The sequence below is a fragment of the Hydra vulgaris genome, chromosome 12 (assembly GCF_038396675.1).
Source record: "Hydra vulgaris chromosome 12, alternate assembly HydraT2T_AEP".
In the NCBI taxonomy this organism is placed as follows: Eukaryota; Metazoa; Cnidaria; class Hydrozoa; order Anthoathecata; family Hydridae; genus Hydra; species Hydra vulgaris.
Genome location: NC_088931.1, coordinates 85,399,196 through 85,416,493, shown reverse-complemented (window position 1 = coordinate 85,416,493; position 17,298 = coordinate 85,399,196). Strand labels below are relative to the sequence as shown.

General features: G+C 24.1%; 1 protein-coding gene across 1 annotated transcript in view; it reads right to left on the bottom strand.

The window, feature by feature from the left end:
* LOC101240572 (poly [ADP-ribose] polymerase 1) overlaps positions 1 to 17,298 on the bottom strand; it is a 53,120-nt gene that overhangs the window by 7,248 nt on the left and 28,574 nt on the right. Inside the window, exons 12-19 of the mRNA XM_065814795.1 lie at positions 15,957 to 16,099; positions 14,547 to 14,613; positions 9,985 to 10,044; positions 9,716 to 9,848; positions 5,179 to 5,239; positions 4,994 to 5,054; positions 2,649 to 2,725; positions 1,783 to 1,908 (exon numbers count right to left, since the gene is read on the bottom strand). Coding sequence (XP_065670867.1) covers positions 1,783 to 1,908; positions 2,649 to 2,725; positions 4,994 to 5,054; positions 5,179 to 5,239; positions 9,716 to 9,848; positions 9,985 to 10,044; positions 14,547 to 14,613; positions 15,957 to 16,099 — 728 coding nt within the window. The remainder of the gene's footprint in view (positions 1 to 1,782; positions 1,909 to 2,648; positions 2,726 to 4,993; positions 5,055 to 5,178; positions 5,240 to 9,715; positions 9,849 to 9,984; positions 10,045 to 14,546; positions 14,614 to 15,956; positions 16,100 to 17,298) is intronic.

Sequence of the window (17,298 nt, the reverse complement as noted above, 5' to 3'; positions counted from 1 at the left end):
GGTTCAGTCACCATTTTTATAAAGAAGACAATTATGAAATATTGTACAATGGTTTAAAGAAAAAAAAGAAAGCACAGAAAGTTTTTAGGAAACATTGAAATAGAGAAAGTACTGCATTTCAAATATATGGAGGAAACATTTGTGCCGAATGAGTGATTAAAATCATGCAAGAAATGCTAAAGTGTATAAGTGCTGAAAAAATCAATTTGAAGTATATTTTATCAAACAAGTGATTGCATTTTATTATTCAATTATTATTTCTGAACTATGTTTTATACTATATTAAATAAATAAAAATTGATCCAAATTTTACTACGTTGCAATATTTCCATAACAGTATATATATATATATATATATATATATATATATATATATATATATATATATATATATATATATATATATATATATATATATATATATATATATATATATATATATATATATATATATATATATATATATATATGTCATCCTAAAATGCTTAAACTACAAGCATTACGAAAATATAATCAATTCTTGGTTATATTTTCGCATTCTTTATTTTCAGAGTCAATTACAAAATTTTTTGACTTAACAACAACCTTACTTATAGAAATAAATATGAGATAAAAAAATATAAAATGAATTATAACATTTAATATTCAAAACTGTTCTGGAAATTTTGATTGACAGAATACTTTAAAGTTTCTTTAGTATGTTTTACTTTGTAATTGTTTGATGTGTTATAACTTGAACTTGTGTATTTTATATTTGGTCATTGAACTGTTTATTGAACCAATTAGTCAATAGAACTATAAAAAAAAAAAACCATCATTTTACTTATACAGTTGAAAATATTTTAAAAAAATAATTGGCATATCTTGAAAATCGAAAAAAAAAATAATTAAAATGATCAACAAATGATCTAAAAATGATCATTTTTAGAATACAACAACAAAAGTTTTTAAGCAAGTTTAATTGATAATTTAAAAAAAGCAATTTTAATTGATAATACTTCTTGTAAATTATACTTAGTTACAACATCAATTAACCATTAACCTAAAATCTAATTAACTGCATAAAAATTAATTCCAAAAAAGGATTCTAAATTTGAAATACACAAGTTGTATGTGAAAATTAATGCTCTTATTCGTGGCTTTCTTTTTTTGATAACACTCTATTTTATACTTGGCATCTGTGTTAAATTTCAACTTGCGTTGAAAAAAACTTAGGTTAAAAATAAACTTGCGTAAAGAGGTGTTACTTTAAACTTGTTAATTTAAACTTTTCTCGATTTAAACAGTGTCATGTATTGACAAGTTCAAACAGTAGCATATATGACTTAAATTATGTTATATATGGCACAATTTTCAGAAATTATATCAAATATTGCTAACTTAAATAGTCAAAACCAATTTGTTAACAACCTTTTTAAATCTTTTAAACTTAAACAACCTCCCTTTAGCTGTTTAGACAACAAAAGTGTGCTTGTTCTTGAAAATAACATAACAACAATAACAACAACATATTTTCATAACAACAACAACAACAACAACAACAATAACAAAAATAAAACAACAAGAGCAATAAAACAACAAAAAATATAAGAAAGGTTGAAAAGAAAATTATTTAAATAAAATTAAGTAATAAAACTATTATAAATAAAATCTAAAATAATAACAAATAATATAGGAAAATATATGATAATATGTATAAAATATTATACAAAAATATGATAAAACATTATAATATATGAAAGAAATAATATAAAAAAAGATAATATTTGAAATAAAAATTACTTCAAATTCTACAAGAGCATGTTTCATTGCTTCTACATCAAAGATAAGTTTTATAAGTTCTTTTACTGGATTCGGTAAAATACTTAAACTACCTGGAGCAATAGAGCTTTGCAACATCTCATCATTCTATGAAAAAAAAAAAACAATCTAGATTTTTAAAAATAATTGAGATTTTAAAAAACAATTGAAATTTACACAATATTTCTCTATAATGATAAAATAATATATTCTATAAAAATAGAAAAATTCATGAAAATCATCATGAATTAGTATAAAATTATCAATATAAAATGTAAATAACTAGATTTAAAATCATGTCACACAATTTGTCATCACACAATTTGTGTCATGAATTCACACAATTTGTCATGGATTGTTCACAGGGGATTTGGCCATGGATTGTTAGCCTAAATCTATAATAAAGATTACAATATTTTAATTTTTTGTTTAAAAATATAAAGGACAATGACCAAAGTAGCGTTTCAACAAATGACATTATTGGCATGTGGTTATCGTAACCATCAAGTTACTGAAAACAAAAATTTAGAAATAACATAATTTTAAAAAATAGATCAACCAAATGTAGGTACCAAGCCTTATAAAGTTTTTCAGTTCAAAAAGTCTTTGCAACTTTATTGAAAAAAATTGTTTATTAAGAAATGATTTATTTAGAAATTTAATTTAACTATGTGTTTATGGTGGTTAAATAAAGTTAAAAGTTATTTTTAAAACCAGGAAAAAAATTGATTTAAATACCAGCAATGGCTTTAGACCACACCCCCAACACACCCCAAATGATGGTTACAAATCATCAACAATCAAATTATTAAAAAAAAAATTATTTTAAAACAATTTCAAAAAAAAACCTGGCCATAATCAATATCAAGGGGGTAAAACTTGTTTGGATACTTTACAAAATCTTTTCGATTGTTCCATGTGTTTCCTATAAAAAAAAGTTTATTTTTTTATTGTTTTAAAATACTATTTATAACTATTATTATATTCAACTCTTTACAACAAAATATATAAAGTATTTTGCTTTTTAGAAACTTTAAGCAAATGTTTTTTTTGATTATTTTGTAATTTAATTTATTTAAATTTAACTTTAATTTGTTTTAAATTTGATTGCTTGAATTAGATAGATAGATAAAATTTATTAGCACAAGATTAAAATTATATGTTCTAAAGGACATACAAGTCCAAAAAATGACACTGACAGTGTGCCCCTAAATATTTAAGTTTAGAAGAATGTTAAAAATCTTGTTATTATTTGATTTCCTTTATAATTTTTTGCTTTTTCAAAAGAAAGATACAAGTTGACTAAAAAGTTGTCATCTTATTTATGCCAACAATCCATAATGAGTGACTATTAGAGTAAAACTGATGCCAACCATAACATTAAAATAAAAAAAAGCAAGGATAACAATGTTTGAATTAATGAAAACAGCAACATAAAAATAATTATACCTATTATCAAACTGTCAAACATGTCACAATAATAATTATGCTTATTTCTTGTTTGCTACTTTTAAATAGAAATTTAAAGAGAGTTGTAAAACTTTGTTTTTTACTTTAATTTGTAAATCTAAAAAATCAGGAAACTCAAAAAAAAATGATTTAATATAAAACTTATTTCTTATATAACTTGGTAATATATAAGAATACAAAAATATGTCACAAAAATAAGTCTCAAAGGATTAAGAATTAAAAACTGTTTTTATGCAGTAAATAGAGTCAATGAGTGAATGCTTTTAAGTTTTTTTGTGACATAATGACATGCTGATTCATAGTTAACTTATCATAATGATATCTGTTAAATATTTAAATATTTAACAAGATGCAAAAATTTAACAATTACATGTAAAATTGCTGACAAAATTGCTAATACAATTACAATTATGTGTAAAATTAAATTACTAACAAAATCGATAATTGAAAAGTTAATTAAAAATTGTTAATTAAAAATTATTTTTTTTTTGCAAGGTCATCGCAGATGGCGTTCATGTTTTTTTAACCGTTGAAAAAAAAATGGAAATAAAGAAAATCAAAAATTGTCAATTGTTAAAATAAAGAATTTTAAAATATTGAAAGAAAATGAAGAGTAAAAAAAAAAAACAAATCATATTATAAACAAAGAAACACTTAAAAAGTAAATTCTTAAAATTAACACTTAAAAAAACCAACAAAAGAAAATTCGAACATCTATTTGTACTAAGTTGCTACCAACTTTTCTTTCGCCGAAAATAACAAAAAATTATGATTTTTTTTTTTTTATTTTGTAGAAGTTTTTGTGTTAGCATTTTCGTTTTGTAGTTTTTGCTTTCATCCTGTAGTATTTGTGTTTTGCCTTTTTGTTTGCGTAAAGTTGTGCTGCTATTTGTGCAGTTGCTAAATATTATTATTGTTGTTTGCTTTTTTTCTACTTTACTAATTTTTCTACACCTTTTTTTTTCCTGCCAAAATAATTAAAGATTGTTTTCTTTTTAATTTAATTTTTTAATTTAATGTGGAAGTTTTTGTTTTTGCATTTTCATTTTGTAGTTTTTGTGTTTCGCCTTTTCATAAGCGTAAAGTTTGTTTTTATTTGTGCTGTTGTTGCTAATTGTTTTTATTTTTGTTTGTTGTTGTTATCAATTGAGTGTATTCATATATATTATGTCTTATTATTTAATTTATTATAGCTTTATCATTATTATTATTATTTTTAAAATAATTTAATTTACACAGGCTTTTATTAATTATTATTTTGTTTGTTTGTTTATTTTATATAGGTGTCACTCCAATAACTAGTTTTCAACTATATGAGTGACACCTAACCTAATTTTGAAAAATTATAAAAAACTTGCAATTTTTCAATTTTTGGTTGAATAAATGGATTTGGACTTAATTAAAAAGTTATTATTTAAATTGATAAACTTTACTGTGTTACTATAGCAATAGTTTCTAAATATCTTATGTTGAATCTTTTGTTCTAATTACAGCACTTAAGTTAACACATGCAGATAAACAATAACAGCAAAATAAACAGTAACAGTAACAGCAAAATAAACAGTAACAGTAACAGCAAAATAAACAGTAACAGTAACAGCAAAATAAACAGTAACAATAACAGCAAAATAAACAGTAACAGTAACAGCAAAATAAACAGTAACAGTATTTTTTATTTAAAATTCTATATTTCTAAAGTTTATTTGAAATTTTAAACTTTTACCGGTTTTTTCTCCATATACCTCTTTAAAATTCTCAATTGCATCTTCTTGATTAACAAAATGCTATCAAATGAAATTAAATTGAGTGATATGAATAGAAAAGAAAAACTGATTAAAAAAAAGTAATAGAAATAAAATGGAATAACAATTAAAAACAAAATATATTGTTATTAAAAAAACACTTTACTTCAAGCTTATTCCCTCCAATTGTTGTTCCAACTCGACCCCAAGATCGAAAGACGAAATATCTAAATTGTAAATATACACATTATATATGTAAGTAAAAATATATTTTGGTATAAATAGATGATAAATGCATCATTTTTAGGCATGTTGCAGGGTTGGGGTTATATTTTTCTTTACATATTAAATCTTACTCTACCGAGTTTATATAAAAAATAATTTCCCCCTTATCTATTTAAATTATAAAAGCTTAAAATCTGAACAGGTATTAATTCATTTTAAATAAACATTGTAACATTTCTCGCCTCTGTTTACATCACACTTAATGAATCATTTCTCTCAAGCAACTCTAATAGATCCGAGCAACTCTAATAGATCCAAGATATAAGAAATACTTTTTTAGATCTTCAGCACTTCATCAGACAAATAAAAGATTTTAATAAAATTAACTAAACTAAATGATTACAAACAACAAAACTAGTCACAATTTTTTTTTTTAAAATTTTTTCTGATTCCGGGCTGCAAGCAATCACTATTAAGTTGGGAGTTACTAGGAAACAAAGAATATAGTTAAAGAGCAAGGAAATGGTTGAAAGAAGACTTGAATAGATGTAGGTTGTAGGATTCAAGCAAACATGAAGATAGGAAAGAGTTCGAAAGGGTTAAAATGCAGGGAAAAAAAAACTAGACAAATATGTATAACTTTATCAAATATTATTAATGTTCTTTAATGTATATTCTGAAGTTATTGAGTTTAAAACACTACAAATTTGCAAGAAATTTTCTACATAGCTTAACTTACAATGTCATTGTTAGTTGTGTTAGGTTTTGCAGAAATGATAAAAAACTTCAAAACTTTTGAATATATAACAAAGGACTATTTTATTTAACAAACGCATGTTTAATAAATAAAATAATAATATAACATTATATGTTATAATGTTATATCTGAATATAGCATATATAAATAAACTTAAAAAAGCTTTAAAATTTTAAAATGGTTCTTTAGCTGTTGTTTATGCAATAATATAATAATAACTGAATGCATGTCTAAAATTAAAATATATATACAAAAAATTCTTGTTGATATAAGGAAACCAAACAATGAATTTTTTAATTAATTAACTTGGTAAGAATAATAATGTAAATTTTTGCACTTGAAAAAGAATAAACTTTATGTAAAACTAAAATTTGTAAAGAAATTTATTAGCATTGAATTTATAGTTTACTTTTTTACTATTTTTATATATTTGTATTTAAATTTGAAAACAGCAATACAATTTAAAATAGCATTAAAATTCGTGCTACTGTTCATTTATAGTTGCTAAGCAAAATGTTACCATTATAAAAATTTAGTGCTGGAAAATAAATAGAGTTCTGTATTTAATGTATGGGACATAAGAGCAGAAAGTTTTTTTCTGCTTTTATGTTTTATCTGGTGGTAGTAGGTAAAATAAAAATATATAACTTAAAAATAAAAATTATAAAAAAAAATTATATAAAAAAACATAATTATATAAAAAAAATATAACTTTTAATGCTAGATTTAAATATTATTTATTATAGCTTTTTTATGTTAAAATTAAACAAAAGCAAATGAAATTTGTATTTTAATTCTTTGGAATTCATTTGTATTTATATATTATTCAATTCATTTGTATTTTGATTCTTTGCAAGGTCATCACAGATGGCAGTTGTGTTTTTTTAACCATTAAAAAAAAGGAAATAAAGAAAGAAAATCTAAAACTGAGTTAATTGTCAATTGTTAAAATAAAGAATTCAAAAATATTAAAAGAAAATAAAAAGTAAAAAAAAAACGAGTCATATTATAAACAAAAAAACACTTAAAAAGTAAATACTCAAAATTAATACTTAAAAAGCAAATACTCAAAATAAACACTTAAAAAGTAAATACTCAAAATTAATACTTAAAAAGTAAATACTCAAAATAAACACTTAAAAAGTAAATACTCAAAATTAACACTTAAAAAGTAAATACTCAAAATTAACACTTAAAAAGTAAATACTCAAAATTAACACTTAAAAAGTAAATACTCAAAATTAACACTTAAAAAGTAAATACTCAAAATTAACACTTAAAAAGTAAATACTCAAAATTACCACTTAAAAAGTAAATTATTGAAAATAAACACTTAAAAAGTAAATTATTCAAAATAAACACTTAAAAAGTAAATACTCAAAATAAACACTTAAAAAGTAAATACTCAAAATTAACACTTAAAAAAACTAACAAAAAAAAAATCGAACATCAATTTTTTGCAGAAAATAATAAAAAATTATTTTTTTATTTTTTTATTTTGTAGAAGATTTTGTGTTTGCATTTTGGCTTTGTAGTTTTTGCTTTCATTTTGTAGTTTTTCTGTTTTGCCTTTTCGTTTGTGTAAAGTTTATTAGTTATTATTTGTGTTTATAAGTTTATAAGTTATTGCTAATTGTTTTTAAAATTGTTCACTGTTTTTCTATTTTACTAATTTTCTACACCTTTTTTTTTTGTTGCCACAAATAACAAAATATTGTTTTTATTTTAATTTAATTTTGTAGAAGTTTTTGTGTTTGCATTTTCATTTTGTAGTTTTTGTTTTTGCCTTTTCATATGCGTAAAGTTTGTTTTTATTTGTGCTGTTTTGCTAATTGTTTTTATTTTTGTTTGTTGTTGTTATTAATTTAGTGTTTTCATATATTTTGTCTAATTATTTAATTTATTATAGCTTTATCGTTATTATTATCATTTTAAAATTAATTTAATTTGCACATGCACTTATTTATTTGTTTTTTTGTTTGTTTATTTTATTTAGGTGTCACTCCAATGACTAGTTTTCAACTATATGAGTGACACCTAGCCTAATTTTGTAAAATTATAAAAAACTTGTAATTTTTCAATTTTTGGTTGAATAAATGGATTAAAATTAAAATGGATTAAAATTCAATTGATGTGTATGCATAATAATAATACAGTAATTATACGAGTTGAAAAAACACTAAAAAAATAAAAAATAAAGTTAATAATCCCATGAGATAATGCAGAACACTTGTCTGATTTAGATAACTTTTTTTAATGTCATTTTCTTATTTAAATATGACATATTATCTATTATATTATGGATCTAATTAAAGTCACAACTGTTAACTATGTTTGAAAAAATAACTGATTCAAGTTAAAATGTTGAATAAAATTGTTTCAGTTTCATATAAATGATTTTATTAAGTTTGTCAATGTTTCATTTATTGATATTTTATTACATAGTTTATTAATGTTTCATTTATAGAAAAATTATTGAATAAGAATGCTAGTTACTTTCTGTTGTTTTCAAACTATTTAGGTGAATGATGTAAAATAGTTACTTTCTATTGTTTTCAAACTATTCAGGTGAATGATGTAAAACAGTTACTTTCTATCGCTTTCAAACTATTCAGGCGAATGATGTAAAACATAAGTAATAAAGAATAGTAAAGAGTATGTAAAACATAATAATGCGGATTAAAGATTATCATCACTCCAGTAGTAAAGATTATCATCACTCGAGTAGCAAACAATTTTGTTATTGTGTTATTGTTACAATGATACATGATTTGGTGTTACTGTTACAATAATACATGATATGGTGTTACTGTTACAATAATACATGATTTGGTGTTACTGTTACAATAATACATGATTTGGTGTTATTGCTACAACATACTTCACTATATTGTTTCCATTGGTCACAAGACATGGTATATTAAGACAGATTAAAATGAAATAAACAATGTGCTGCGTCATTTTTTAATGACTTGCAATTCTGTTTACTCAAAGTTAATGAATAGACTAATTATATATTGGTCCAAAATTTTGTATAAATTTTGCACCAAAACACCCCAATAATTGAAGAATGTAACAATGTTGTAAAATGGTTATTATTGCTAAATTGCTGACATTGGTGACAAAACTGCTGTGTAAACTGTATGATATGGGTGGCAATATTACTTGTTACTAAGGTGACAATTTGCTTGTTACTAAGGTGACAATATTGCTTGTTAACAAAGGAAATTATGATAGGTGAAAATTTTTTTCTCTTAACACTCACAAAGCTTTCATTTTTAGCCCTGTCTCAATCATAAATCATTCAAAGTCTTTGCTTGGTTGTATACAAATCATAAATAACAACAACAATAAAAAGTAATATAAAAAAATGTAAGACTTATAAAAAACTAAAAATCTAATTTAACTTGATAATAAATTTTGATTTTCAAGAAAAATTTAAACATTTTGTGTTTTATGTGTAAAATAAATTATTTGTTTTATGTTGTTTTAAAAAAAAAAAGATAATACTAAAATATTTTTGTTTTAAGTTTTACAGCTTAAAACAAAAATATTTTAATATTATTATGATATTCCTTTTTTCTTTTTTTTTTCTCATGTTAATTATTGCATACAAAAAGCAAATTGCATTTAAAAAGCAATAATGCAAAACAAATTTTACAAGTAACAAAACACAGCTGAATATAATTACATAAAACATAAAAAAAAATATAATAAATACTTTTTTTTTGTATCATGCTCTAAAGCTTGAATTTTATAGTAAGAATTTGTTCCACGAAGCAAATCCACAAGTCCAAGCACAGCAGTAAACAATTCACCACGAACAGATAATATATGACACTTTCCCTCAAGACCTAAAAATTTTAAAATGAAAAAGAGTACAAAATAATTCTGTTACATCTAACTTAAGGTAGTTAATTCAAAAGAACTACCTGAATCAGAAATAAGAATAAAGAATTACCTGAATCAGAAATAAGAATAAAGAACTACCTGAATCAGGATCAACAACAGCTCCTCCTTTCATAATGACTTTAGCTTTTTTAGAAGATTCTTAATGATAACAATAAAATTCAATTAATAAAATTAGAAAAGTCAAACAAAATATCTATCTATACATACATACATACATACATACATACATACATACATACATACATACATACATACATACATACATACATACATACATACATACATACATACATACATGCATACATACATACATTAGAGTATAAAACATTTTTCATAAATGTGTTTTTTTTTGTAATGAAATAATACAGGATTAAAAAAAGTTTTAATAAAAAATATTTTTAGGAGTATTATGACAGGTCCCTAATATTATTTAAATTTTTTTTTTTAAATAGTTTTAAGGACCTGTTATGTTTAAGTGTTTTGAGTAGAGTTGCAAAAAAAAAAACAGTTTTTTTATGTGTTTTTTTTTTTTGCAAAAAAAAAAGTATTTTTTTTGTTTTGCTATGTTTTTTAATTCGAGATTTGAAAAAAAATTTAAAAACAACTGCAATTGCTATGACTACTTGGTTTTAATAAATTCATAAGCCATCCACTTTATCCCAGAATACTTCTGACAAGAGTAGATTTTGAATAAACTCGGCAAGTAATTTAGCTTCATCATCTATAGCTAATCCCTGCAGTGCTAACCTGTTGTTTTTCCACATATAATTGCTTCACTGGAAGCAGTTATGACAAGTTCTTTAATGGTAATTAAGGTTTCATTATAAACCATTTCAAGCAAAGAATTAGAAAACATATCACGGTCAGGTAATTTAAATGCAAGTCCCAACTTTGCAAAAAATTTAATCCACAACTTATTTTCCAAAACCCTCAATGAAAATCCAGTACCATAGACAGCACTATATTCATTTGTGATTCATCCTGTAAAGTTTTACAGCATGATTTTAATTTGAAGTTAACTTTTATTTTACTGTTTACTTATGTAATTTATTATGGCTAGACCATTCATTGCAATCAATATTTATAATAACTAAATTAAATACTTACTATTTGTTTATTGGTCATTTTGTCTGAGAAGATATAGATTGCAATTTTATTTTTATGAAGTATAAATGGAACTCTTGTTGAAAAATGTAGTTGTTTTAAGTAAGTTCATCCCAATTTGCTCTTATTCTGAGATTTATAGAGATAAAGAATAGAATCGAGAGTAAGAAAGTGGCAAACACTATAAAGAGATGCAACCTTAGCAGATGCTAATTTTTCAATCAATTTGATGTATGGTTTCCAAGTAAGATTGAAAGTAAGAGTTAATCCTAGAAGATGAAAGGTAGATGACTCATCAAATACATTACCATTCATAAATATAGGAAGATCTAGATTATTGCAATAACGATTAGTTGATTTTGAGGTAACGATTAGCTGATAAACTTTTTTTAAATATTTGTTGTTTATTTGCTCACTACATTTTATACAGTTAAAAATGTGCTTGGCCATTCGAGTGCCATTTTTTGCATGTTTTGGCTGCAAAATTTGCATACAGCTTGTTGAGTTTTAAAACCTCCAGGTTCTACAGGTACATAATTGAACAAAGTAGCAACAAACATTTCTTTCTGCCTGACATTTGGTTTTTGATACATATAAATAAATTAACAACATAGGTTCTTGTTAGTTTATTTATATATACTAATTATCTGAAACTATATTTTAAGATTCATACAATATTTACGAAAAAAAAATTTAATTGTGAAATTAAAAATTTAAATATTTTGAACTCCATTACTATCTATGATCAAAAATACCTGTTAAACTAACAATATTAAATTCAACCTGTTTAAAAATCAATACATAAGTACAATAAAATAACAAGTTTACTTGAACAATTACTTTTAAAAACAAAATTTTGTTTATATTTTGCTGTTTTTTTTTTTAGATATTGGTGAATAAATTGTTATAGCTCATATATACTGTTAAAAAAATAGGTTAATATACATTATATTAAATTAAAAAAATGTGTACTTGAAGGTTTAATGCCACTGTAACTGTTTCAAGGTTCATTAATAGCTAAATTCTCAAAAAGACTACAATTTTACAAATGCTTAACAAGAAGTAAAATTTTAAATTTGAAAAAGTAAATAAATTTAGAAGTAAATAAATTTAAAAACTTAACAAGTTAAAAAACATGCAGACAAATTATTGTCAACAGCAACTTTTTTTTTTTAAATTCCTCTACAGCGTACAAGTTCAAGCCTTTTGTTGTCTTATTTGTGAAGTTGAATTGCTGAATTTGTAAAGACTTGAAATTATAGCTCTTGTGAACTTACTAGCATTTAATTAAAAGGTTTTTATAAGTAGCAACAATAAATTTTTTATTGTCTCGTGGCTCAAAGTGTTTTAGTAGTGATAAAAGCTAATTGATCAAGGAATAGTTCAATAAAATCCCTGTATAATTGTTACAATCTCATAATCTTAGCAACTATTGAGAAAAGAACCCTATGAAAAGTTAAAACAAACTTTTAAGTTTGTTTTGAAAGTTTTGCTAACACTGCAAATATTTTCTTTAAACTAGGTACAGCTATATCGTCCCTGTCTTTAAGGTGAAACCTCAAATAACAAATAATTAAAAACAAACAAATTAAAATAACTAACAAACTAGTTCAAAATAAGTTTTGAGAGTTTGTTTGAGCAAAATAGATGATGAGCAAAGTAGATGTCATGACTAAATAATTCTTGAGATTTCATATTTAAATAAATATTTGAACATCTTGCATTTTTGAGCATTACAGTTAAAATTACAAAGTTAGAGGAACAGCTACAGCAGACTCTTTATTGAGTTTTGTTTGATAAAACAAGTTACGATAACTCAACAAAGAGATTCTTATAATAGAGAAAAAATCAATTATTAAAGAGAGTAATAAAAAATATTTTTGGAAGACTATGGAAGGAAGGTTGTTCAGAACACAAGCTGTAGACGAGTTTAAGTGGGAATTAACTTAAGCAACAGAAGCAGGAATAATTTTGAAATCTAACAATAAATTAATTGCTTGTTTGGGATGACAGGAAAAGTGTTATCATTAGAATCAAGAGAAGAATTAAAGGAAAAGGTTCTTTGCAAATAGCTCTGGCTTATCCTTGGAAGAGGTAATAAGATCAGATCCATGTATGAGAGATGTTAGACTTGTCTTTATTTTCTTTCTTATTCAATATTTTCTCTAGAACCTGATTTCTAAGTGTAAGACCTTAGTGTCAGACAACATCTTTTTTCATCGATTTCTTGCAACAATAAAAAAATGTTTGTTTCTCCAGAGAGCTGATAGTTGTTATTGTGAAAAAGATCAAAAAAATACTTCAAAAATCATGGGGTAGAGTGAGGCTTGAAACCAAAGAAAATGCAGTTCATAAATTTTAGCAAGGCAAAAATAAGCTCACAGAAAAAAAAACTGGAACTTTTTAATGCCTATGTAAAAAATTAAAAAATCATCTTTAACCATTTGACTAATCAAAAGCCCTAAAAATAAGATGATCCAGTAATTTGTTTCAGTAACCTTTACTAATCCTTTGCTCCAGTAATTTTCTCTAGTAATTTATCCCTCTTATTACTAATAGTAATTTTCCAGTAAATAGTTTCAGCAATTTTTTCCACTAACCTGTTCTGAGTTAGGTTAGGATTAGGATCATCACTATCACCCTACAACTAGTAATATGTAATTCAGTACAACTGCTTCATGTTCTGCTGCTTTGTAGGATTCACTTTTGAATCATTAATTATTATTCAAAAATTTAGGATTTTTCAAGGTTGGAGTTCTTGGTTGAGTTAAGACTAGAGAAGGTGTTTATCAATACTCATTTGACATGTTAATAGCATTAAGCTACTGTCTTGTAGAGGCCTTTTAGACATAAACTTCGGGGGTTAGCAGGAAAATTGGTTGACAAGCCTCACACTCCTTCTTTTCCTAAGAGGCTAGCATAGATTTAAACCTGTGGTACATTGTTTTCTGATAAGGTTTTCAACTTCTTACTTACTGGCTACTTACTGGGACATTTTTTACTACATCTGGTGTGCATCAAATGAAATTTTTTTTAAGCTTACTAAAAAAATTGTTCATCTTACTAATATCTTTTAAGTCTGACTAATCATATTTTTTCAATCTCACTAACATTTTTTTAAATTTCATTAATATCTTTTAAATCTCACTAACCATATATTTTTAAATCTCACTTACATTTTTTTAAGCCTCATTAATATCTTTTAAATCTCAGTAATCATATTTTTTAAAATTACATTCTTTTTTAATTTCACAAATCTTGTTTAACCTTGCTAACCATAATTTTTTTAATCTCACTAAGCATCTTTTTTTTAATCTTGCTATTCTTTTTTTAATTTCACTAATATTAATAAAACTTATATAAAAGCAATTTAAATTTCTAAAAAGCAACTTAAATGGATAAACTAAAATCATTTTTACTGTATTTGCAGTTACAAAATGTATATTGTAAAATTGCAATTTATATTTTAACTAACATTTATATAAAAAGCAATTAAAATTGAATACAAAAATAATTTAAACAAAGTTTTCAATTACCAATAGATGAACTAGTTTTTCTTTTCATACTCTTCAAATTGTCCAACTTCTCATCCAACAATTCCCTCTAAAGCAAAGATAATTATTGTACATTTAAACATTTTTAACCCATTCTCAAGTGATGTAACAATTAATTGAATAATGTAACCCTAATTGTGGCAGAAGGGAAATAACATCCAAGATTGGCTTATCTCAGCAATCAAAGTTTTATCTGGAGCATTGAGATAACCATTTAAGTTATCTCTAATTGCTGGTTATCTCAATGCTCCAGATAAATCTTTTAATCTGGAGCATTGAGATAACCAGCAATTAGAGATAACTTTAGAGAATTAGAATGATTTAAATGAGAAATGATCATCAATACAGATAAAAAATGAAAATATATGGAACCAAGGATGAAACCTTGTGGTACCCAAGAGATTACTGGAATTAAAAAAAAGGAATGATTTAATAATTTTAAAAACTTTTCCAGATACACCATTTTAAGAAATTTTATATAAAACTTTTCTGGAGCATTTATGAAGAAACTTTCTGTACAATCAGTCAACAAACAAGCAGCAAATGATAAGATCAAAAGTTTGATTGTCAAGGGGTTGTTGTTATGAGGAATGGTTACAATTAAAAACGAAAAAACAATTAAAAATGAAAAAAAAAGAAGAAATGGTTACAATTAAAAACAGCATCTGACAAAAAACATGAGATAGGGTGAAACTTGACTTAAAACCAAAGATATAGAATCCATGACAAAAGCTTTCACACTGTCTCAATCCAGGTAACTACATAAGAGGCAAATTTAAGCAGACAAAAGACGCTAATGCATAACCCATTACAAGAAAAATCATAAAAGGAACCCACCAATCAGCTCTAAGGTAATTGTAAAAAGTGTGATAAGGTGAATATGATTTGTGATATCTGATGTAGAAGAAGATCTTTGAATATGATCTGTGATATCTGTTGTAGAAGATCTTTGAATATGATCTGTGATATCTGATGTAGAAGAAGATCTTTGAATATGATCTGTGATATCTGATATTGTAGATCTTTGAATATGATTATTGATATCTGATGTAGAAGAAGATCTTAGAATATGATTTGTTATATCTGATGTAGAAAATAAAACTAGTCAAGATAATCATAGCAGTCTAATCTATTTAATGGGAAACAAGGAGAAACTAAGCACAAGCCCAAGGTCAGAAACACAATTCTTGGAGTCAGAGTCAGAGACACAATTCCTAGAGTCAGCATCAGAGACACAATTCATGGAGTGAAGGTAAGTAATAAAAGTTGTCTTAAAAACAAGTCAAAAATTTATTTGAGTAAGAGATTGAAATTTAAAATAAAAAATTTTGAGTTTTAGAACTATCTGTTAACTTTACATTTTTATACTTATTTACAATAAAATCCACTTACATTTGTTCCCCAAGGTGCAATAGAATGTTTCATAAGAGCATCTGTTTCACCATTTTGAACCGCATCAAGAAAATTTTCCGTTACAACAGGAATATTGCATGTTTTTACTGTTTGCATTTTTTTAGTAGATTTTTCAATTTCATCTTTAATTGAAATTTAATTCTTTAATTAAAAACAAAAATTAAAAATAAAATAAAAATAATTTTTTTAAATTGAATATAAATAAGGATTTCAAAAAAATTAAACTATTTTTTCTAACATTAATTTAAAAAAACTGTTGTTCTAAATTATCAATCCTGATTTGCATATCAATATTTTTCAATAGTTAGCTTGTTGTGTTTGTTTCATTTTTAAATGGTGTTAAAAGCACAACTCACAAAAGTGTAAAAAACAAAACTCACAAAACTGCATAAAAACCTTTTTTCTAACATACAAAAAATATATTGAGGTTCCAAAGAATTATTTAAATGTTAACTTGTCTGCCTAAAACTATAGTTTTAAGGTCATTCAACAATGGGTTGCACGAATCATCATATTTGCAACTTTGTAGTAACGCAAAAATTACTGGAAATAAAAGAGATTGTTATCCGTGTTTCAACAATTTTAAAAACTTTCTTTTATATACTATACAAAGCAAGTTCAGAGAAAAAATCAGCATGGCAGATTTTATCAAAAGTCTTTTATATCTTATAAAAACGCACTTTTTTGATTTTTAGTTTAAAAATGTCATAGTAAAATCCAAAATAATAATTTTTTTTTTAATTTATATTAAAAATATTAAAATTGTTAATATTTTAATATTTTTATTAATAAAAATTATGAATCTAAATTACTTTTGTAAATAAATGAAGACCACACTGGAAAAACGATCAAGCTGCATTTTTGCTTTTTTTTGGTTTTTGCCCCTGTTATATTCGGCTGCAGTTTAACTATATAATAATTGACTATATAACTAGAAAACTCAAGTAAATAATAAAAAAGAGAAAATTAAAAAAGCTTAACAAATAAGTGAGCTATGGTGTTTTGAAGTTTAAAATCTAATTTACTCAAAACAATAAAAATGTAGCTTGATCATTTTTCCAGTTTGGTCTTCGAATATATAACATATACCTAAACAACTTTGCCTAGTATAAACATATTTTTGAATTCACAGACAATTAAGTAAAGTTATATGATATTAGTAAATGTTATTTAATATTATTAAGTAATTGGTATTCATAAGTTATATTATATGACTTGCTTCTTGCTTTACAGTGAAATCACACATCAGACTTAAAGGAAGACTTGAAATTTTGAATAATAAAAACTTAGCTTCTTGCATACAGTAAATGCTTTTGCTTTT